Source organism: Scyliorhinus canicula, chromosome 5, assembly GCF_902713615.1.
Source record: "Scyliorhinus canicula chromosome 5, sScyCan1.1, whole genome shotgun sequence".
Lineage (NCBI taxonomy): Eukaryota > Metazoa > Chordata > Chondrichthyes > Carcharhiniformes > Scyliorhinidae > Scyliorhinus > Scyliorhinus canicula.
Window position 1 is genome coordinate 133,540,565 of NC_052150.1, and position 23,063 is coordinate 133,563,627.

Genomic DNA, 23,063 nt, shown 5'->3' on the forward strand with positions numbered 1-23,063 from the left:
TTAATTTGTAAATATCGATAGCACGGTGGCTCAGTGTGTCAGCCATGTAGCCTCATGGGGCCGAGGCCCCAGGTTCGATCCTGGCTCTGGGTCACTGTCCGAGTTTTCACATTGTCCCCGTGTTTGCGTGGGTTTCGCCCCCACAACCCAAAGATGTGCAGGCTAGGTGAATTGGCCACGCTAAATTGCCCCTTAATTGGAAAAAATTAATTGGGTACACAAAATTTATTTTAAAAAAACTTTAGAAATATCAAGCCTTTTGCCAAAGTGTATGCTTTGCTTGGGCCACTTGTATGTTTAAGCTTTAGTAGAATTATTTTTCACTGCTAATACATTCTTAACAAATATTGACACGAGGGGCAACATCAAAGCATCTTTTATTTGCTGTGGAATTAACCCAAGCTCCAAAAACCCTAAATACATCAGCACTACCTACCAGAAATGAGCAGGGACCTGCCTGCACTTTCTGCTTTTCCCTGGATTTTCTGATGGGAAGAATTTCTGGTAGCCATTTAAAAGGCAGAGTTAATCTGCTGCAAGGGTGGAGTGCCTGGTACGTCGAGAATTCCTGCTTTCCTCATTAATTCAGGTCAAGGCAAAGTGCAGGAAGGTGGTAGCCCAAGTGAGAAGTGGAAAACAGCCTGGATCTTGGAAGGTCGACTTGTGGACGGATGCCGGAAATGTACAATACTAATCAGGTGTCCCCCACCTTTACAGATTCACAACAATAAAGGGTAAAATCCTATTGGAGTTGTTGGATTTGCATGATGCAGAATTTAGGGGCAAAGATTTTAAATGTAATTTTGGCATTGATGAAACAACTCCTCTGCAGGTTATAATTGTCAAATGACAAATACATTTTTACACAAGGTCATAAATAGTTCCTCAAATTTCTTTCTTCCCTCCAAAATAATCACTGAACTCTTGGACTATAAACAGAACATATGCAAATATGTGATAATGTAGAATTACGCAAATTGATAAGTAGCTTATTGTTGGTTTATGGTCTATTAACTCTTACATATGAAATGTACCCCAAACTAATCCATTGTGTTTGTCTATTGCATAGGTCAATGTTAACTGGCTTGCAGCAGCCCAGCTCTGGTGCTGTTTATGTTAATGGTAGGAATATGAATCAAGAAATGACAGTCATTAGGGAAGAGCTGGGAGTGTGCCTGCAACATGATGTGCTGTTTGAGTGCTTAACAGTGCGTGAACATCTCTTGTTATATGGGATAATTAAAGCACCACAGTGGACATACAAACAGCTGCTGCAAGAGGTGAAAATGTAAGTCTGAATATGTTTCCATGCTCGATGAAATAACTGGGAATATTTAGAAAGGGCTTTGTGCAGGAGTTTCTATTAGACTGCACTGTTTTAGTTATACAATGTATTTTGGACAAAATGCAGCAGGCACATGGGAACACCACTACCTGAAAGATCGCCTTCAGATCACATGCTATCCTGACTTAAAAACATTTCACCATTCCTTCACCGTTGCTGAATCAAAACCCTGGAACTTCCTTTCGAACAGCACGGTATTCTTTCACAGCAAGGTGGTTAAGAAAAGGAGTCTCACCATCACCTTCTCAAGGCAAGAATTGTTGGCCTTGCCAGTGATGCTTGCATTGAATGAATGGTTAAAAGACAATCAAGCAATCAAGTGCTGAAGATATTGGCCGCGAGTAGGATGCAGCTGGTAGATCCCAGGAGAGGCCTCCTCCCAGATTCCCGACAGCCGTTGCACCTCGCGCAATCTAGCCAGACCTCACAAGACATCACGATCTGGGTCCCTCCCATAATGGACAGTTAAGTGAGTTTAGAAACCCACTTAGCCATGCTGACGCTGGATTAAATGACCTACCGCCATTTATTGGCTTCGACCTGGAGACCCCAGAGGGGTGCCATTCACACTGGTCCCCACAAGCGGGGACCAGGCGAATGGCACTTGCGAGGTCTCACAGGCGATCGGAGGCACCTGGATGGTCAGCCTTAGGGCAGGATGGTACATATCATAGAATTTACAGTGTAGAAGGAGGCCATTTGGCCCATCGAGTCTGCACCGGCTCTTGGAAAGAGCACCCTACCCAAGGTCAACACCTCCACCCTATCCCCATAACCCGGTAACCCCACCCAACATGAAAGGGCAATTTTGGACACTAAGGGCAATTTAGCATGGCCAATCCACCTAACCTGCACATCTTTGGACTGTGGGAGGAAACCGGATCACCCGGAGGAAACCCACGCACACACGGGGAGGATGTGCAGACTCCGCACAGACAGTGACCCAAGCTGGAATCGAATCTGGGACCCTGGAGCTGTGAAATAATTGTGCTATCCACAATGCTACCATGCTGCAGTGGTACCCTGGCATGGCCGTTGTCACATGGACACCTTGGCACTGCCAATTTAGCATCCTGGCAGTGCTATCCTGGCAGTGCCATCTGGGTGCAAGCCTGGCAGTGTCAGGGTGCACAATGGCACTGCCATGCTGGCAGAGACATTACAGAGTGCCATGCTGACAATACCAAAGTGCCAGACTGGCATTTTACCCACGCCGAAGATCAGATCCGGAGATTCCCTGCCCCTGCAAGATGGGATGCAGGGAGCCTCCGATGACACTCTTATAGGTGTTGAAGGGGGGGAGGGGGGAGTCAGGGGGTCATGTCGGGTGGGGGTCAAACGGTAAGGGCACCATTTAAAAATGGCATCCCAATCTCTTCTTACATTGAGGAGCTCCACTCATCAGGGCTCCTCAGTGCAGGAAATTATGCGAAAGTGCAGCCTCGCGGGGGTAGGGGGGAACGTTCCCGCTGGGGCCCAAAATACAGTTTAGCTCCGGGAATGACCCGCTAATTCCACCCAAAATGGACATTGATTTTTTTTGGTTAGATTGCGCCCAAAGGAATTTCAGGATATATATCCATAGCAGGTAGAGTTTTCATAATTTTTTGCCAAGCTTAAAAAAGCTTTAGTAATTAACCTCACCAACAAACTGGCAAGTGGGAGAATTGCAGGAGCCGGAGATTCTGCATATTTCAGTGAGGATTTAAATATGCTAATTTGGTTCTCACTCAGGAAGGGCATGAACCAGATCACGCCAGTTGGAGCGCACCAGGAGCATCAGAAACTGTTTGGTACCTGGAGCAAATCTCGTTTGAGGCCTCTCTTGGAATTCACCGGACATAACGTCATTTATGCCAGACACAGACGGGCTGGATTCTCCGTTTGGGAGATTCTCCCACCAGAGATGATTCACCTCAGATTTGCGCTCGCGCTGGGAGCGGCACCCAGAAACAGTTTACTATCTTTGCCATGCTAATTTATGCATGGCGGGGATTGCAAGGGATACCTTTGCAAATCCCGCTATCGGGTTGCAGGCAGCCCAATCGCGAGGTCTAGCAGCTGCCCATCGCAACACAATCCCGGCCCATCCGCATCACAGGATTTGCTGTGTCATCCCCAGTATGAGTGATCCGACCCCCCCTACCAGAGAGTCCAAAAAGAGAGACCCCCCCATCAGAAGGCCCCATAACAGAGCCCCTTGCCAGAGTCTCCCACCAGAGACCCCCATAAGAACCCCATCAGAGACCCTCATAACAAAGATCCTCACCAGAGACCACCCCATAACAGATCCTCCAGAGTACCCAAAACAGATCCCCTCCCAAAACAGGGACCCACTCCCAGAACAGGGACCCCCCCCCCCCGAACAGAGACCCTAACCAGAGGCCTTCCCATAACAGAGAGACCCCCATTATAGATACCTCTGCATGGAAGCCAGGGAACAGTCCAGACAGAGACACTGATAAAAACCAGTGCTTTAAAACTCACCTATTCCCAACACCTGCTGCCTCAGGCAGATAAAGTGGCAGCTGTAAATACCTAGAAAGTGAAACCCACTTCTCCAGGGTTTAAACACCCTCAGATCTTTCATCTGCAGGGATTTCATTCACATTAATGAGAAATTATTGAAACCAGGCTACGATTGACAACTTTCAGGCAGCCAGTTGTCTGGATTGTTTAATGTAATTTCCCTTCACGCTTGAATGAATCTCAAGCACCCTGCTGTGAAACTAACTGCAATGTTTATAAACATCTAGGTATAATTGACAGCTGTTAACCAAATCAAAAGCAGTAAAGTACCTCTGTTATGGGAGGTGTTGTCTCTTCTCTGGGGGGGGGGGGGGTCTCTCTTATGCGGGGAGATCTGTTATGGGGGACTGTGGTGGGGGACTCGGTTCTTGGGGGTCTCTGGTAGGGCTCAGTTATGGGGTGTCCCAGGTGCAAGGCCTTGTTATCAGGGGGTTTCTGGTGGGCGTCTTTGTTATGAGGGGTCTCTGTTATGGCGGTTTCTGGGAGGTCTGGTGGGGGTGGGGTGGGCAGGACTTGAATTGTGTGGGGGAGGGGGCTCTCTGATTGACTTTGGGGGCATCCATCTTAAAGACTTACCCTTTGACTCTCCGTGGGATCCACTGCGCCAGGTGCACACTGACAAATACCTGAATCAATCCATGCCCACGTGAAAACTGAACCGGAGAATCATGGAATATGTGGCGAATCCGGCCCGGGATTCTGTGATCCTGAGGCTAAGTGTTGACACCGTCGGAAACGCCGTCGCGTTTCGCGACGGCATCAACATGGCCTAAGGGTCAGCAATTCTGGCCACTGAGGGGGCCAGCACGGCACTGGAGCGGCCCACGCCACTCCAGCTGCTAATCCTGCCGTAAACTGGGCACCGCGGTGTCCGCGGATGTGCAGTGGCACCGACGCCAACGCGCACTAGCGCAGTGGCCCCTTTCTCCACGCCGGCCCTGACACAACATGGCGTAGGATTACAGGGGCCGGCGCGGAAGAAAGGGGGCCCGCAGTACGAGAGGCTGGTCCACCGATTGGTGGGCTCCGATCACGGGCCAAACCACAACAGAGGGACCCCCCCGGGGCAGAACCCCCCCCGCCACAGGCCGCCCCCGGACCCTTCCATGCCGAGGTCCCGCCGGCTGAGAGCAGGTTAGGACGCCGGCGGGACTCAGGATTTTTCCTACGGCCGCTCGGCCCATCCTGATTTGCGCCGGTTGCAGTGATTCTCCGGCCCGGCCCCGGGCTGAGAGAATCCCGCCCCCGGTGTCCTGCCCGTTAATAGGATGGAAGTTGGTCAATTTGACTTATTTATATTCTCTCGTTAGCGGGGACTAGATCATAGGAAGTGGATCGACGGCACCATTTTGTTGATATCATTGGATTGTCCACTCAATCGCAGAACTCTCTGCCAGCATCGCGCAGTGGAGAATTCAGTCCACTAATAGGCACATTTGAAAAGATTTTAAATACATTTTTTAAATAGACTTAAAAACTGACAACAATGCACGAAACAATGAGTAGCTCACTTATAAAAGGTGTTTCAATTATTTAAAATTTGTTTGCTCGCAGGTTGGAGTGGCAGGGTGGGGTGCAGAGGCCGCAAATAAATGATTTTTTGATAGGGGGAGGCAAAATTACTCCATTGGAAGCCCCCCTTCTGAGTGGTGGAGCCCTCCCTCAGGGCCCAGTGATCTCTGAATATCTTCCACAGCCCCAACCTTCCGCGAGACCCCAATCACCCCCTCGGGGCTCTTCAAAACCTTTGCTATCACGCTCCCAGCTTAACCCCTGCCACTTACCTTTCCTCTGATTCCCAGCACTTGTATCCAGGCAGCTAGCTGCCATGCCTTTTCTGGCTGCCGGCCAAACCCCCAGTGATGGTTGGGAGTCCCACCTTCTGTCGATATATGTTCATTAGAGCGTGAAATGCCATTGAGCCTGCTGGAGTCGTCAGGGACGTGTTCTCCTGTGTTCGCTGACCTACATTGACTTTTGGCGGCTCAGTACCTCAAATGTAAAATTCTATCATCACATCAAAATCATTTCTTCGTTTCAGTCCTCTCTACTTTTGGAAACCCTTCCAGCTCTATACACCACGTTCAAAGCTGAATTTCATCAATTCTGACCTTCTGTACATCTTCATGGCTTCAACTCTCTGGACTCCACACTATAGAATTCCTTTGCTAAATCTCTATTTTGCCTGCTTTAGAACATAGAACATAGAACAGTACAGCACAGAACAGGCCCTTCGGCCCTCAATGTTGTGCCGAACAATGATCACCCTACTTTAAACCCACGTAACCCGTATACCCGTAACCCAACAATCCCCCCATTAACCTTACACTACGGGCAATTTAGCATGGCCAATCCACCTAACCCGCACATCTTTGGACTGTGGGAGGAAACCGGAGCACCCGGAGGAAACCCACGCACACACAGGGAGGACGTGCAGACTCCACACAGACAGTGACCCAGCCGGGAATCGAACCTGGGACCCTGGAGCTGTGACGCATTGATGCTAACCACCATGCTACCGTGAGGCTTTCTTCTCTGCTTAAGAACCATGGTCTTTTAAAAACGTTTTTAGCCACCACTTCCAATGTCTCCTTATCTTTTATCTCATTCGGGCCTGGTTTAGCACACTGGACTAAATCGCTAGCTTTTAAAGAAGACCAAGGCAGGCCAGCAGCACAGTTCAATTCCCATACCAACCTCCCCGAACAGGCGCCGGAATGTGGCGATTAGGGGCTTTTCACAGTAACTTCATTGAAGCCTGCTCGTGACAATAAGCGATTTTCATTTCATTTTCATTACACTTCTCTGAATTGTCCTGGGACATTTTCTTCATTAATGATGCAATATATATCCAAGATGTTGTTGACAGCTATGTCTGTCAGGAGTTCAAGCACAGAGGTCAGAACATTCAGCATGATTTTCAGTTCATTTTTTTTATGGATAGTAAACCGAAAGAGGTGCTTGTGACATGAAGCACTGCATCAAGACTGCTAATCCATAATTAATATTAACTGTTTTGCAGTGATAAAACATACATTTGGTCTGACCTATGTATATGTGAATGTCATTATTTGACACTTCAAGTAGATAAAGCCAGAGACTTGCATGCAAATTCAATATTTTATTTCTCACAAGTTGCCTCACAATCTTGAGCAGACCTGACATTTGAGGTTGAGTAGAAACACTGAGTTGACATCAGTCAAAGGCTCAATATATTTAGCAAATGTCAGATTAGGGATTGTATTGCAGCTCCAGCCAGCTTGATCAAGTTGCTAGTTTGTATTCTTATAGTGCAGACAAGCTTGCGAATGATCTCAACTGAAACCCTAAATCAGGGCTCTTGAATCGGCAAGATGATCTAAATGATACATCCTCTTATTAAAATCATGCCTCTTTTTTAGACACAAAAAACTTCCCCTTCTCATGGACAACACTGAATTTCGAACCTGCAGTTCGGAGCCAATTTTTTCAAGTCATAAATTATGGGATCGTCCTCGGAACTCTAAGGGACATCTGAACTCAGCAATATAACACATGACCTCTTTTGTATGTGATTCACAATTTCCTTGACTGTGTCTTAATAATTTATGTGCTGATTTATCCATATATGTCCCATGCTTCTTTCAGGGCCCTTGATAATGTAGGGATTTGTCAATATCAGCACAAACTTATTGGGGCTTTGTCTGGCGGAACGAAGAGAAAGCTTTCATTAGCGATTGCATTCATTGGAGGCTCCTCTACTGTCATTTTGGATGAACCGACCAGTGGCGTTGATCCTTGTTCTCGACGTAACATCTGGGATATTATATTGAAAAACAGAGCAGGTAAGGAAAAGCAATAATAAAGTTAATTCTTTCAATGAACTATCCATGGAGTCTTCCTAGCCATTTGATATTGTGCTGCATCTTAATCCTGTGAAATTGTATTTAAATTCTGGAAGGCGGTCTGAGAAAGAGATATTCGTTATTCAGGCCTAATGGAGATTTTTGTTTGTCCTGGATTTAGCAATTTTGTCAATTCTATGGGAGATGCCTCCATCGCTATGCCTTGTAGGCAGCACGGTAGCACAGTGTTTAGCACTGTTGCTTCACAGAACCAGGGACCCAGGTTCCATTCCCGGCTTGGGTCACTGTCTGTGCGGAGTCTGCACATTCTCCCCGTGTCTGCATGGGTTTCCTCCGGTGATCCGGTTTCCTCCCACAAGTCCCAAAGGACGTGCTTGTTAGTAGAATTGGACATTATGAATTCTCCCTCAGTGTAACCGAATAAGCAGCGGAGTGTGGCGACTCGGAGATTTTCACAGTAACTTCATTGCAGTGTTAATGTAAGCCCACTTGTGACACCAATAAAGAGTGATATTTTGAAAAACATTTGTGCTGGACTTCTGGGGCAAGTTACAGAATTTTCCAGGTTAAGCGACCACAGGATGGAATACAATGTGGACAAATGTGACGCTATGCACTTTGATAGGAAGAATAGAGGCGTAATAATAATAATCTTTACTAGTGTCACAACTAGTCTTACATTTTCACTATAATGAAGTTACTGTGAAAAGCCCCTAGTCGCCGCACTCCGGTGCCTGTTCGGTACACGGAGGGATAATTCAGAACATCCAATTCACCTTACAGCACGTCTTTCAGGACTATTTCTAAATGCGAAAAAACTTCGGCAATCAGAAACACAAAGGGACTTAGCAGTCCTACTTCAGGATTCTCTTAAGGTTAACATGCAGGTTCAGTTAGCAGTTAAGAAGGCAAATACAATGTGAGCATTCATGTCGAGAGGGCAAGAATACAAGAGCAGGGATGTAGGCTGAGGCTGTATAAGGCTCTTGTCAGATCCCTTTTGGAATATTGTTTTGGGCCCTGTATCTAAGGAAGGATGTTCTGGAGGGGGATCCAGAGGAGTTTCACAAGAATGATCCCAGCATGAAGGACTTGTCAGATGAGCAGCGTTTGAAGTCTCTGGGTCTGTACTCAATGGAGTTTAGAAGGATATGGAGGGGATGTTAATGAAACTTACAGGATACTGAGAGGCCTAGATAGAGTGGATGGGGAGAGAATGTTTCTACTAGTCAGAGAAATTTGAACCCGAGGGCACAGCCTCAGACTGAAGGGACGATCCTTTAAAACCGAGATTAGGAAGAATTTCTTCAGCTAGAGGGTGGTGAATCTGTGGAATTCTTAGCCGCAGGCTGTGGAGGCAAATTCACTGAGTGTCTTTAAGGCAGAGATAGATTGGTTCTTGATTAATAAGGGGATCAGGAATTATGAGAAGACATGAGAATGGGGATGAGAAAACTATCAGCCATGATTAAATGGAGGAGCAGACCCGATGGGCCGAATGGCCTAATTCTGCCTCTATATCTTATGGTCTTATAATCAAAAAACTACATACTTCCAATTCAGAAGTCTACATAGTGAAAGGCATTTTCTGTGCTGAAAGAGTGATTTGTTCCTGCAGTCATAATTTAAGGAGCTAAGTAGGTAATTAGAAAACAGGTTTCCAAAAGTAGTTGGGCGATATTCACCAATCCCCGACGCCGATTTCATAATTAGCGATCGGGCTGTGAATCCCTTTTGACACCAAAATTGGGGGCGCTCCCTGTTTGATGCACGTTTCAGATGCTCCACTCCCTCCGAAATGGCACCATCGCGGCATGCCGTTGGGACGGCCTCAGCGTGTCACCTGAATGCCCTCGCCTAATGCTCCGCCCTGATGGCCCGAGTTCCTAGCGACACGGTTCACTTGTGGTCTCAGCCGTGTGGGAACCCAGTGTGGCAGCTGTGGACTGTGTCCAGCGCCGTCACAGTCAGGCAGGAGCGAGGACTGGAACACTGGTGGGGGGGTGGCCAGGGGGGCAGTATCTGACAGGTCGAGTCCGCACATGGCCGGCGCCATGTTTTACGTTGCGACCATTGCAGGTTGTCACCGTGAGCATGCGCAGCCACGGACCTGGCATTTTTCCGGCCATTTATGTCGTGGACGCTGGAAGTTTTATGTGGCACGGCAGCTAGTCCCTCACCGCTTGCAGCATCGGTGAGGGGGTGGTGCCGATTTTTTCCATGTAAAGCGCCACGGATCCTCCGCACTTAGCCTCAAAATCAGAGAACCTGGCCCGTTATCTCCAGTTCACTCTCAGTGCCACATGCAAGTGAGTAGAAAAATGGAACTGGGTGGCATGGTGGGGCAGAGAATCCGGGTTCGATCCCGGCTCTGTGTCACTGTCTGTTTGGTGTTTACCCATTCTCCACATGCCTGCATGGATCTCACCCTCACAACCCAAAACGATGTGCAGGGTAGGTGAATTGGCCACGCTAAATTGCCCTTGAGTTGGAAAAAAAAGAATTGCTACTCGAAAAAATTTTTTTTTAAAGTATAAATATAGAAGGATAAAACAGATGAATGCTTGGCTGGTAAGATAGTGCAGGAGGGTAGTCTTTGGGAACCACTCGGGGGAACCGGGGGTGAGGGAGGCAGGAGGTGATGAAACCTGTACAGGCTGGGCAGGTTGCACCTAAAAATAAGTGGAATAGAGTTCCTTGCAGAGCAATTTGTTAGTGCTATTGGAAAGGGTTTAAACTAACTTAGCAGGGGTGTGGGAAACAGAGAAAATAACAAACAGGAAAACCAAGGTATTCAGAATACTAAGAACAATAAATAGCACTAAAGTAGGGAAAAGCAATTTATTAGGTAGTGTTGGAGAAAGGGAGAAGATTTTAAAGTTTAAATCAATGTTAATATGCATGTATGTGAATGCACGGAGTGTGGCAAATAAGTTTGGTGAGGTACAACCACCGATTGACATGTGGACCTATGATGTTGCAGCTGTAACAGAAACCTGACTCAAAGAGGGCAGGACTGGGTGTTAAATATTCCTTGATACAAAGTGTTCAGGAAAATAGGAAAGAAAGAAAAGGGGAATGGGAAGTGTTATTGATTAAGGGGAAAATTGCAGTGCTGGAGAAAGAGGATACCCTAGGGAGGTCAAGGACAGAATTTATTTGACCCAGAGCAAAACAATTTAAAAAGGTGCAATTACATTTTGTGTAGTCGGCAGGCCACCAACCTGGAAAGGACGTAGAGGATCAAAATTGCAAGCAAATTACAGAGAGGTGCAAGAATTATGGAGAAGTTAAATGGGGGAGTTTAATTATCTGACTATAGACTGAGAACAGTAATAGTGTAAATAGTAGAGGGGTGCAAGAGTTTCTACAGTGTGTTGAGGAAAGGTTTCCAGTGCAATGACAAAGGAGGCTCTGCTGCACCTGGTTCGTGTAAATGAGGAGTCTACGTAGATCAAGTGTCAGTAGAAGAGAGGAGAGTTATCACTGCATCATAAATTTCAGGTTGACTATGCAAAAGGACAAAGAACAATCCAGAATAAGATTAATCAACTGGGGTAAAGGCAACTTCAATGGATCTGGGCTAGATTAATTGAAGTCAAAGTTTGGCAGGGGGAAAAAGTAGCTGAACAATGGGCTACCTTGAAAACAAAATAGTTTGGGTACAGTCAAAGTATAGTCTCTCAAAGAGAAAAAGGTGGGGAAATTTAATTCAGCCTTCCCAAGAATGAGGAAAAAGATAAGGATTAAGATGAAAAAGAAAAAGTGTTCTTTTCACAGACTTCAAATGGATAATACAACAGAGAACTAGACTGAATATAAAATGTTCAGAGGCTAAGAAAGCCAATAATGAAAGCACAGAGAGTGTATGAAAAGAGACTGACAGCTAACATAAAAGGGAATCCTAAAGTTTTCTATAGAATTATAAATACCAAAAGGTTGATAAAAATGGATAGGGAGGCTGATAAAGGACCAAAAGAAGGATTTACGCATGGAGGTGGGGGTATCACAGAATTTACAGTGCAGAAGGAGGCCATTCAGCCCATCGAGTCTGCACTGACCCTTGGAAAGAGGACCCTACCTAAGCCCACCCCTGCACCCTATCCCCGCACCTCCGCCCTATCCCCTTAACTCCACCTAACCCAACCTTTTTGGACACTAAGGGCAATTTGGCATGGCCAATCCACCTAACCTGCACATCTTTGGACTGTGGGAGGAAACCAGAGTGCCCGGAGGAAACTCACACAGACACGGGGAGAACGTGCAGACTCTGGACAGACAGTGACCCAAGCCAGGAATCGAACCTGGGACCCTGGAGCTGTGAAGCAATTGTGCTAACTTCTGTGCTACCGTGCTGCTCGTATAGTTGTGATATTAAATGAATATTTGCCATCTTCACCAAAGAAAAAAAATGCTACCCAGGCCATGGTGGAAGATGGGGTAATTAACTCACAAAAAGGATTTAAAATGAGAAGGAGGAGGCATTGCATAATCTGTCTGTGCTTACTGTTGATAAGGCAACAAGACCAGCAGCGGATGTTTGGAGAGAGTGCAAAAAAGACTTACAAAAATGGTTCGAGGGATGAGGAACTTGTTATGTAGATAGATTGGAGAAGTTGGGTCAATTTTCCTTGAGAAGAGAAGGCTGAGAGCAGATTTCATAGAGTTGCTCAAAATTATGAGTGATCTGGATAGATTAGATAGAAAGAAACAGTTCCCACCTGTGAAAGGATGAGTAAAAACATTTTCACGCAGCAAGCACGATAGGGCAGCACGGTAGCATAGTGGTTAGCACAGTTTCTTCACAGCTACAGGGTCCCAGGTTCGATTCCCTACTTGAGTAATTGTCTGTATGGAGCCTGCGTGTTCAGGGGCTCGGCCGGCGCCGGAGTGGTTTGCGCCCCGCTGGCTAGCGTGGAAGGCCTTTGGCGTCACGCCAGCTGGGGCCGAAGGGACTCCGCCGGCCGGCGCGGGTCCGCGCAGGCGCAAGTGCGTCAGCGGCTGCTGACGTCATCCTCGCGCATGCTTGGGGTGGGTTCACCTTTGCGTCGGCCAACGCGGAGGCTGACACGGCCGATGTGTAGGAAAAGAGTGCGCCCATGGCACAGGCCCGCCCGCGGATTGGTGGGCCCTGAGCGCGGGCCAGGCCACCGTGGGGGCACCACCCCGAGCCAGATCACCCTACGCCCCCCCCCCCCCCCCCCCAGGACCCCGGAGCCCGCCCACACCACCAGATCCCGCCGGTAAGGGACCTAATCCAATATACGCCGGTAGGACTGGCAAAGAACCAGCGGGACTTCGGCCCATCGCGGGCCAGAGAATCGGGGGGGGGGGGGGGGGGGGGGGGGGGGCGCGCTGTGAGCGGCCGTCGACCGGCACGGCACGATTCCTTCCCCCGCCGAATCTCTGGTGCCGGAGAATTCGGCGGACGGCGGGGACAGGATTCACGCCGCCCCCCGGCGATTGTCCGACCCGGCGGGGTTTGGAGAATCCTACCCCCCGTTACCTGAATCCTTTAATTTAAAGCTTTATCGATAAACTTAATTGTACAATTCACCCGATTGCAGCTTGCTTTGTGTTCCTCTTATCTGAGGACTGGTGCCAATGTCCCATGGATCAAAACTCCCTTCTTCCTGCACTCTTTGAGTCACGGAATTAATTTTCTAATCTGCTTGACTCTGTGCCAACAGCGTGTTGCACTGGTAACAATCCAGATATCTTTGCAGTTCTATGTTTTAACTTGGATCCAACTTCACAAACTCTCTCTGCAGGATATCATGTCATTGTTTCCAAATGAATCCTCCCCTTACCACTCCGAATTCTTCTCCTGCTGTTCGGAAATGCCCTTAACCCCGGAAGCCAGTACAACATTCGGAATTGTGGCCATAGTTGGGAAGAGCAGTATACATTCTCCCCTGTCACAATTATGCTCCCTTTCAGTCTCTCCACTCAAATGGCATCCTGCACCATAATGCTATGGTCAGTTTATCCATCCACCCTGGTAAAATGTTCATCTTAACTATTGGTACAAGTCAAAGGGCTGAGACTCCTCATCACAACATGCTGGACTGTTGTACCAGCCTGACTCACAGTTGCACTCTCCTGACCCTGATCATTGACCAAATTTGGAGTTCTACTTAACCTAGCGAGTGTGACTGCCTCCTAGAAGAATGGGTAGGATTCCCCGACCCCCCCCGGCCGCGTAGGAGAATCACCGGGGGGGGGGGTGCATCCCGCCCTCGCCGCTTGCCAAATTCTCCGGCGCCTGGCTTTTGCCGGGCGCGCTGTGAGGCAGCAGTGCTAACCACTGTGCCGCAGTGCTGGCAGCGCCCCCGCGGCGATTCCCTGGCCCACGATGGGCCCAGTGGCCGCCCGTTTTCGGCGGGTCCTACCGGCGTAAATCACAACAGGTCCTTACCGGCGGGACCTGGCTCCACGGGCGGCCTGCAGAGTACTCAATGGGGCGCGGGGGGATCTGGCCCCGTGGGGGTGCCCCCCAGTGGCATGGCCCACGATCTGGGCCTACCGATCCGCAGGCGGGCCTGTGCCATGGGGGCACTCTTTCCCTCCGCACCGGCTGCTGTCAACCTCCGCCATGGTCGGTGCGGAGAAGAACCCCCCCTGCGCTTGCGCTGGGATGTTGCCAGCACACACTGGCGCTCCTGCGCATGCGCCAACTCACACCAGCTGGCGGAGGCCCTTCGGCGCTGGTTGGCACTTCGCAAAACATTCCGCCGCCGGCTGAGCCCCTGAAGGTGCGGAGGATTCTACACCTTCAGGGCGGTCCGACACCGGAGTGGTTCACGCCACTCCTTGGCGCTGGAGTGGCCTGCCTTGCCTCGCGGAGAAACCCGCCCAAGGATGCAACTGATGCAATGTCTGCAGCTCCCACTCCAGCTTAGGAACTTAGAGCCAAAATTGCTCAAGCTTCAGATACTTGCTGCAGACATGGTTGTCTAGGACTGTGGCACAGTGGTTAGCACTGCTGCCTCACAGCGCCAGGAACCCAGGTTCAATTCGAACCTTGGATGACTGTCTGTGTGGAATTTACACATTCTCCCCATGTCTGTGTGGATTGCCTCCGGCTGATCCGGTTTCCTACCACAGTCCAATGATGCACAGGATAGATGGATTGGCCATGTGATATTGCCCCTTAGTATCCAAAAGTTAGGTGGGATTACAGAGTTGCAGGGCTAGGGTGGGGGAGTGTGCCTAGATGGGGTGCTTGTTCGGAGATTTGTTGCAGACTCGATGGGCCAAATGGCCATCTTCTGCACTGCAGGGATTCTATGCAATGTACTCCACAAACTCCCACAGAGTGCAGTCACAGCACAGAATCTGCCCAGTCATGTCTCTCTATCTTAATTTATTTATTTGACTACTGAACTAAATTAATAACTATTAATTTAAATAATAGCAAATTACTATCTCCCAACTTAAAGACAAAACTAAAACACACACTAACTTCTGGAGATAATATGAAAATAATTAAAAACAACTCCTTCGCCCACTCCACCAACTTCCCACTTGTACCCAATTCTTGACTTACCGCTCAGTTCATGAGACCTAGGTTTCCTAATCACTCCACACAGCAGCAAACACTGACTCCCTAAATAAAGAGCTTAGGCCTCCTACACAAGTTACAACTCCTGATTAATTAAAAGTAAGATGTTGTAAATCTGAAATAAAAAAGGATGCTGGAAAAACTCTGGCAGCATCTGTGGAGAGGGGAACATGAGATATGTTTCAAATCCAGTATAATGCTTCTTCGGAATTGAGTAATTAATGGTAAATTAAGTAGTTAATACTTATTCAGACAACCACTTCCAGTTGCTTGTCAGTCAACTGTCACTTACGAGCAGTTTTTGTCAGCTAGTTTTCTTAACTAGTTTGCAGTATCTTTTTCAGTTTTAAAAGCCAAAGTCAGATTAAAACTATTATCTAAATTACAGCTTGAGAAATATTTATCAAAGAGAGCCAACTTGCACCAAATTCCTGACATGACACAATGTTGCCAGATCACTCCCCCTTCCCCACTAATACTGTATGTGCTATATCATAACTTTGCCAGCTATTAACACATGAGTTGCTCATCTAACTAGCTGTAATTTGAATTAAAATGCGTCTGTATTTTTTTTGTCTTGATAGAGCGAACTATCATTTTCACTACTCACCATTTGGACGAAGCAGACATTCTGAGTGATCAAATTGCCATCCTTGAAAATGGCTATTTGAAATGCTGTGGTTCTCCTGCCTACTTAAAGGAACAGTATGGACAGGGTTACAGTCTCAGTATTGCAAAAAAGGTATGCATCTCTCAAATTGTGACAAATAAGAATTGAATAAAACTACATGTTTTTAATACTGCCAATAGTGTTTACTGAAACCTGAACATGTTTGAGGAAGTCCTGAATTTAAGACTATAAAGTATTTTATCTCGGAGTGAGAATTTGGGGATGGATAGAGGTTTGGCCAACAGGTACAAGACAGAGAGTTGAGAGAAGAGGGACATTTCCAGGATGGCAATCTGTAACTAGTGGAGTGTTACAGGGATCAGTGTTCGGGTCACAATTATTTACAATATAGATTAATGACTTTGATGAAGGAAGGGAATGTATTATTGCCAAGTTTGCACATGACACAAAAATGGGTGGGAAGGCTAGTGGTGAGGTTGGCACAGTCTACAGAGGGATATAGACAGGTTAGGTGAGTGGGGAAAATTGGCACATAATGTAGAAAAATGTGAAGTTGAAATGAAAATGAAAATCGCTTATTGTCACGAGTAGGCTTCAATGAAGTTACTGTGAAAAGCCCCTAGTCGCCACATTCCGGCGCCTGTCCGTGGAGGCTGGTACGGGAATCGAACCGTGCTGCTGACCTGCTTGGTCTGCTTTAAAAGCCAGCGATTTAGCCCAGTGAGCTAAACCAGGGCTGGAAGTTATGGACTTTGGGAAAAATAATAAAAGAGCTGAATATTTTTTAAATAGAGAAAGACTGCAGAACAGAGGGATTGGGTGTCCCTGTGCATAAATCACAAAAGCTAGCATTAGCATGCAAATTTAGCAGGTAATAGGGAAGGCAAATCAAATGTTGTCCGTTATTTCAATGGGAATGGAGTATAAAAAGTAGGGAAGTCTTGCTAACATTATACAAAGCACTAGTTAGATCACACCTGGGATACTGTCAACAGTATTGGTCACTTATTTAAGGAAAGGTATACTTGCATTGGAGGCAGTCCAGAATAGGTTCACTGGGTCCAGAATACATCCTGGGTATGGCGGGGTTTTCTTATGAGGAGTAGCAAAATAGATGAAAATGAAAATCACTTATTGTCACAAGTAGGCTTCAAATGAAGTTGCTGTGAAAAGCCCCTAGTCGCCACATTACGGTGCCTGTTTGGGGAGGCTGGTACGGGAATTGAACTGTGCTGCTGGCCTGCCTTGGTCTCCTTTAAAAGCCAGCGATTTAGCCCAGTGTGCTAAACCAGCCCCTACTGGGCCTGTACTCATTGGAATTTAGAAGAATGAGAGGTGACCTTATTGGGACACATAGGAATCTCAGGGGGCTGGACAGTGTAGATCGGAGAGGTTGTTTCCCCATGTGGGAATGTTGAGGGCCAGAGAGCATAATGCAGAGTAAAGGATCATACATTTTAGATAGAGGTGAGGAGAAATTTTTGATCTCAGACGGTGAATCTGTGAAATTTTTTTCCGCAGCGGGCTGTAGAGGGTGGGTCATTACGTGTGTTCAAGGCTGTGATGGCCAGATTTTTAATGAGTAAGGGAATTAAAGGTTATGGGAATAATGTGGGAAGGTGGAGTTGAGAATTATCAGTGCAGTCACAATCTTATTGAATGGCGGAGGAGACTCAATGGGCCGAATGGCCTACTTCTGCTCCTACGTTTTATGGTCAATCGCTATTTTAAAATTTATCTGGCCTAATTTTCCTGGAACTGGGCTCCGATCCCAAAGAAAGGTATCCTGTGACTTCAGAAGCCAGGAGTGGCCTACTTGCTGTCAGCAGCAAAGGCAGACAGCAGCCATGATGGAGGTTGCCGCAGACATGCTGATTTGAGGTGTTAGGACCCTAGAATACCAGGAGGCGGAAGGCAAAAATAAGCGGACAACAATGTTTGGTGAAGCACACTTGATGGTGCTAGTTAGCTCCTCAGATTTCAGCTAAAATTAACTGCAAATTAAATGATTAGGCTCACACCGAAACTGATAGCTGTGCGTTAACAGGCTAATAGAAGTCTGTTTGGGTTTACCGTTTGGGTGGTCAGGGGCTCGTGAGCCGGCTAAAGGGTGCACTATTTGAACGGACAAGCCCTTGATGTGCTCCTTAATTAGCTTAAGAGGCCATTAATTGGCGGAAAGTGTGTTCCCATCAGCCCTTTGAAAATTCTAAACTGTCCTGAAGGCATTGGGAGTCCAATACAAGCACGTGGCCTGTGATTTGAAATGCTTGCCAACACTGGATCCTGAATCTGCAGACCTTTGAAAATTCCCACCTTATTTCAATTGTTAGCTGCCTAAATTACATTAGGATCAAAGCATGGAGCAGGATTCTCCCGTCGTCGACGCCAAAATCGTGTTCGGCGATCGGCCGGAGAATACCTGTTTCCGGCGAAATCGGGGGCAGCGCTGCTTTCGCGATGCTCCGCCCCTCCAAAGCGGCGTACCCACAGGGTAAGGCGCGCTCTGTATCGACGTCCTCAGAACAATGCCTAAGGCCCACCCCCTGATGCTCCGCCCCCGACCGGCCGAGTTCCCGACGACGTTGGTCACATGTGCTATCATCCGTCGGGAACTCGGTGTGGCAGCTGCGTACTCAGTCCAGCACAACCACTATCTAGGAAGGGCTGATATCTGGGCAGGGGGACTTTGTCAGGGGTTGGGGGCACTATTAGGGGGTGGTCAGGGGTTCGCAAGCCGGCCAAAGGGGACACTATTTGGCAGGCCGGGTCCTCCGTGTTGCATGGCGCAGCCACTGCAGGCCACCGCCGTGCACATGCACGGCCACGGATCCAGCAATTCTCCGGGCCTTATCAGCAGCTAGGGCCGGGTGCTCTATGCTCCAGCATGCATGCCAACGTGAGGACATAGACTCATGGGGTGGGATTCTTTGAACCTGAGGCTAAGTGCTGACGCCGTCGGAAACGCCGTTGCATTTCTCGACGGCATCGACATGGTCCCAGGATCAGCAATTCTGGCCCCTACAGGGGGCCAGCAGGGCACTGGAGTGGTTCACGCCGCTCCAGCTGCTGATCCGGCCCTGGAATGGGCACCGGGGGATGCGCGCATGCGCAGTGGGTCCGGCACGAACCCGTGCATGCGCAGTCCCACTGGCGCGATTTCCGCGCATGTGCGGTGTCTCCCTTTCCGCCCTGGCCCTGACCCAACATGGCGCAGGAGTACAAGCGCCGGCACGGAAGAAAGGAGGCCGGGAGAAAGAGAGGCCGGCCTGCCGATCGGTGGGTCCCGATCACGGGCCAGGCCACATCGGAGGCCATCCCCGGGGTCGGACCCCCCCCCCAACCCCCCCTCCCCACAGGCCGTCCCCGGACCCTTCAACGCCGAGGACCCGCCGTCTCAGAGCACGTTAGATCGCTGCCGGCGGGACTCGGTTTATTTTTTTACGGCCGCTCAACCAATGCGGGCCGGAGAATCGCTGGGGGGCGGGGGGGGGGGGGGGGGGGGGGGGGGGGCTGCTTAGAAAGGGCCCTGACTGGTGCCGCACCGACCACGCCGGCCCCAATGGCGCCAATTCTCCGCTCTGCATAGATCACGTCCCGGTGTTGTGGCGGCGTGGCGCGTTTCCCACGGCTCCCCGGCGATTCTCCGACCCGGCGTGGGATCGGAGAATCCCGCCCATGAACTTTAGACTCCACCAATAGCTTTCAGCCTTTCATGTAAATTATACAAATAATATATAACTTTTCATTAGATTTTCTTAACAATTTCATGGTCCAGGTTTTTTTGGCTGGTTGCATAATATGTTCCATGTATGGAAGACTTTTACCAATGAAAATTGAAATTAATATGGGCAAGTTGGCTTACAAATTGATAATGCAATGTTTGGTCGACTAACTTCTGTTCCTCTTATTTCAATAGCCCTCCATAGTAGAATCTGATGAGTCATGTGATGTTGGCCTTGTAACCTCCCTGGTGAAGCATCATATTCCCTTGGCCTTTTTGAAGCAAGATGCCTTTGGAGAGCTGACATATAATGTTCCAACGATGGAAGATAAAACTGCTTATGAAAGGTTGCTTCAGGATCTGGACAAAGATATGGAAAAGCTGCATATCAGCAGCTACAGTATCTCTGACACAACACTGGAGGAGGTAGGGGTTCAAAAGAAGTCACATTGGGGTTAAAACCCTCTTATTTCTTGTAGCTTCAGATAAAATTACACTTGCAGTTGATCTGAAACAGAGGAAAAGCCAAAATTAACTTACACTATTGCATGCACCAACTAGGATAACTAAATTAGATGGAGCATAAGAACATAAATAGAGCCTACTGTCACACTTGAAAATGAATTGGACAAGATATGTAAATGGAGGGAATTATGACAGATGAAACTGACTGCAGACAAGTGTAAAGGGCTACATAGAGGAAGAAAAAATGCACATGTGTGCTCAGTGTTTGGTTTTGAATAGCAGTGTTTGTACCATTTTTATCTGAGATTTCTGATTTCAGCTGAAGTTATGGCAGGTGATTAGGAGAAAACCTATGGAAATTCAACCGTCAGGAATAGAACTCAGGGGCATATTATCGAACAGTAAAAGTAACTTTAGGACTGGTATTAAGAAATGCTTCACATTAAGAAGAATCAATGTGAGAAGTAAATTTGGATGCTGCAACAGGAGGATTTGAGGTTCTTTCTGGATGAATATTTTAAGATTTCGGGCTGGATGTTCTTCTTTATCCTTGGCAACACTGAACTTTAGGTACATCAAACATGGGCATTTTTCAATAATTTATTTCCTCTTTTTCCTGAAGTGCAAACTAGACTGGAGCCTTTGTGCTTCTGGACACTGGGGATTGTTATTCAAACAAATAATTATTGAAAACAACAGTAGTTTCTTATGCTGTTGAAAGACAATTTCCGGAAATTGTCCTGATGTTCTGCCATAACTTTGGTAAGAAATCAGCAAGACCACTGGAGTAACACTGAATGCCTAAAAGTGATTGTTCACCACTTTCAAGATGTCCCAAGCCTCTGACATGCTTTTCAAGTATAATGACTGTTGAAATGTAGGAAAGAGAACAAAGAACAAACAAAATTACAGCACAGGAACAGGCCCTTCGGCCCTCCCAGCCTGCGCCGATCCAGATCCTTTATCTAAACCTGTCTCCTATTTTCCAAGGTCTACTTCCCTCTGTTCCCGCCCATTCATATACCTGTCTAGATGCTTCTTAAATGATGCTATCGTGCCCACCTCTACCACCTCCGCTGGTAAAGCGTTCCAGGCACACACCACCCTCTGCGTAAAAAAATTTCCACGCACATCTCCCTTAAACTTTCCCCCTCTCACCTTGAAATCGTGACCCTTGTAACTGACACCCCCACTCTTGGGAAAAGCTTGTTGCTATCCACCCTGTCCATACCTCTCATAATTTTGTAGACCTCAATCAGGTCCCCCCTCAACCTCCGTCTTTCCAACGAAAACAATCCTAATCTACTCAACCTTTCTTCATAGCTAGCACCCTCCATACCAAGCAACATCCTGGTGAACCTCCTCTGCACCCTCTCCAAGGCATCCACATCCTTCTGGTAATGTGGCGACCAGAACTGCATGCAGTATTCCAAATGTGGCCGAACCAAAGTCCTATACAACTATAACATGACCTGCCAACTCTTGTACTCAATACCCCGTCCGATGAAGGCAAGCATGCTGTATGCCTTCTTGACCACTCTATCAACCTGCGTTGCCACCTTCAGGGTACAATGGACCTGAACTCCCAGATCTCTCTGCACATCAATTTTCCCCAAGACCCTTCCATTGACCATATAGTCCGCTCTTGAATTAGATCTTCCAAAGTGCATCACCTCGTATTTGCCTGGATTGAACTCCATCTGCCATTTCTCTGCCCAACTCTCCAATCTATGTATATTTTGTTGTATTCTCTGACAGTCCTCCTCGCTATCTGCAACTCCACCAATCTTAGTATCATCTGCAAACTTGCTAATCAGACCACCTATACCTTCCTCCAGGTCATTTATGTAGATCACAAACAACAGTGGTCTAAGCACGGATCCCTGTGGAACACCACTAGTCACCCTTCTCCATTTTGAGACACTCCCTTCCACCACTACTGTCTGTCTCCTGTTGCCCAGCCAGTTCTTTATCCATCCAGCTAGTATACCCTGAACCCCATACGACTTCACTTTTTCCATCAACCTGCCATGGGAAACCTTATCAGCTCATTTGAGAAAAGCAAGATTCCATAACAGCAATGAAATAGATTAATAGATAATCTGTTTCAGTTATTTTCATGAAGGAATAAATGATGGCAAAGATTGAGGGAGACTGCCCTGCTCTTCTCACATAGTGCTTTGAGATCTTTTCTAAACACCTGACAGCAGACCTTACTTTAATATCCCATCCATAAGACAGCAACTCTGCTAGTGCAGCAACCATCAGCACTATGCTAAAGTATCAACCGAGATTATGTGCCTGTTGGTGTAAGGCTTGAACCTACAACCTCCAGTTTGGAGATTAAACTGCTGTCATTGAACCAAGACAAACCGAAGCATGTCCTGATTTCAAAAAGCTGTTTTGCCTCAATCTGATTATTCAACATAGGTTTATTTTAATGTTGCTTCACTACGTTGCATTGTGGATACATTTGGTAAATACAGGTCCAATGCTTTGTAGATGTCATGCAAAGTTTATTTAAATAATTAAAATTAATCTGATTGCATTTTGGATCTACTTTTGTGTCATCTTTTCTGCTTCCTCTTTTGTCAGGTGTTTCTGAAGTTGCTTGAGAATGAGGAAAGCCCTGCATCTTCTGCAGGCCAGGATACAGAGTCTCTAAAGTCTGAGAGCATTGAATCAACTCATAGTGACAGTGAGTAATTAAATCCAACTAATATTCTACAAAATCATTCATGTTAATAGCACATATATCATTTCAAAGCACTTATGTACAAAGGTTTGGTATCATTTTTAAAATATCACTGCTGCTGTGAGAAGACAATAGGGTCATGTGACTGCTTCCATTGAAAGGGGGGCAGAGTTAGCCTGTCCAAGGAAGGCCTGAAGCATTTTAATGGTTGGGTCTCATTAATATTCCATCAGTGAAGGCCCTTCCCAGTGTCCGATCTCCCTGC

At 47.4% G+C, this 23,063-nt stretch overlaps 1 protein-coding gene across 1 annotated transcript in view; it reads left to right on the plus strand.

Annotated features, from left to right (window-relative positions):
• The window catches only part of LOC119965683 (ATP-binding cassette sub-family A member 13-like), a 398,370-nt gene that overhangs the window by 280,294 nt on the left and 95,013 nt on the right, over nucleotides 1–23,063 (plus strand). Inside the window, exons 37-41 of the mRNA XM_038796446.1 lie at nucleotides 1,070–1,288; nucleotides 7,502–7,698; nucleotides 15,868–16,025; nucleotides 19,834–20,064; nucleotides 22,699–22,801. Coding sequence (XP_038652374.1) covers nucleotides 1,070–1,288; nucleotides 7,502–7,698; nucleotides 15,868–16,025; nucleotides 19,834–20,064; nucleotides 22,699–22,801 — 908 coding nt within the window. The remainder of the gene's footprint in view (nucleotides 1–1,069; nucleotides 1,289–7,501; nucleotides 7,699–15,867; nucleotides 16,026–19,833; nucleotides 20,065–22,698; nucleotides 22,802–23,063) is intronic.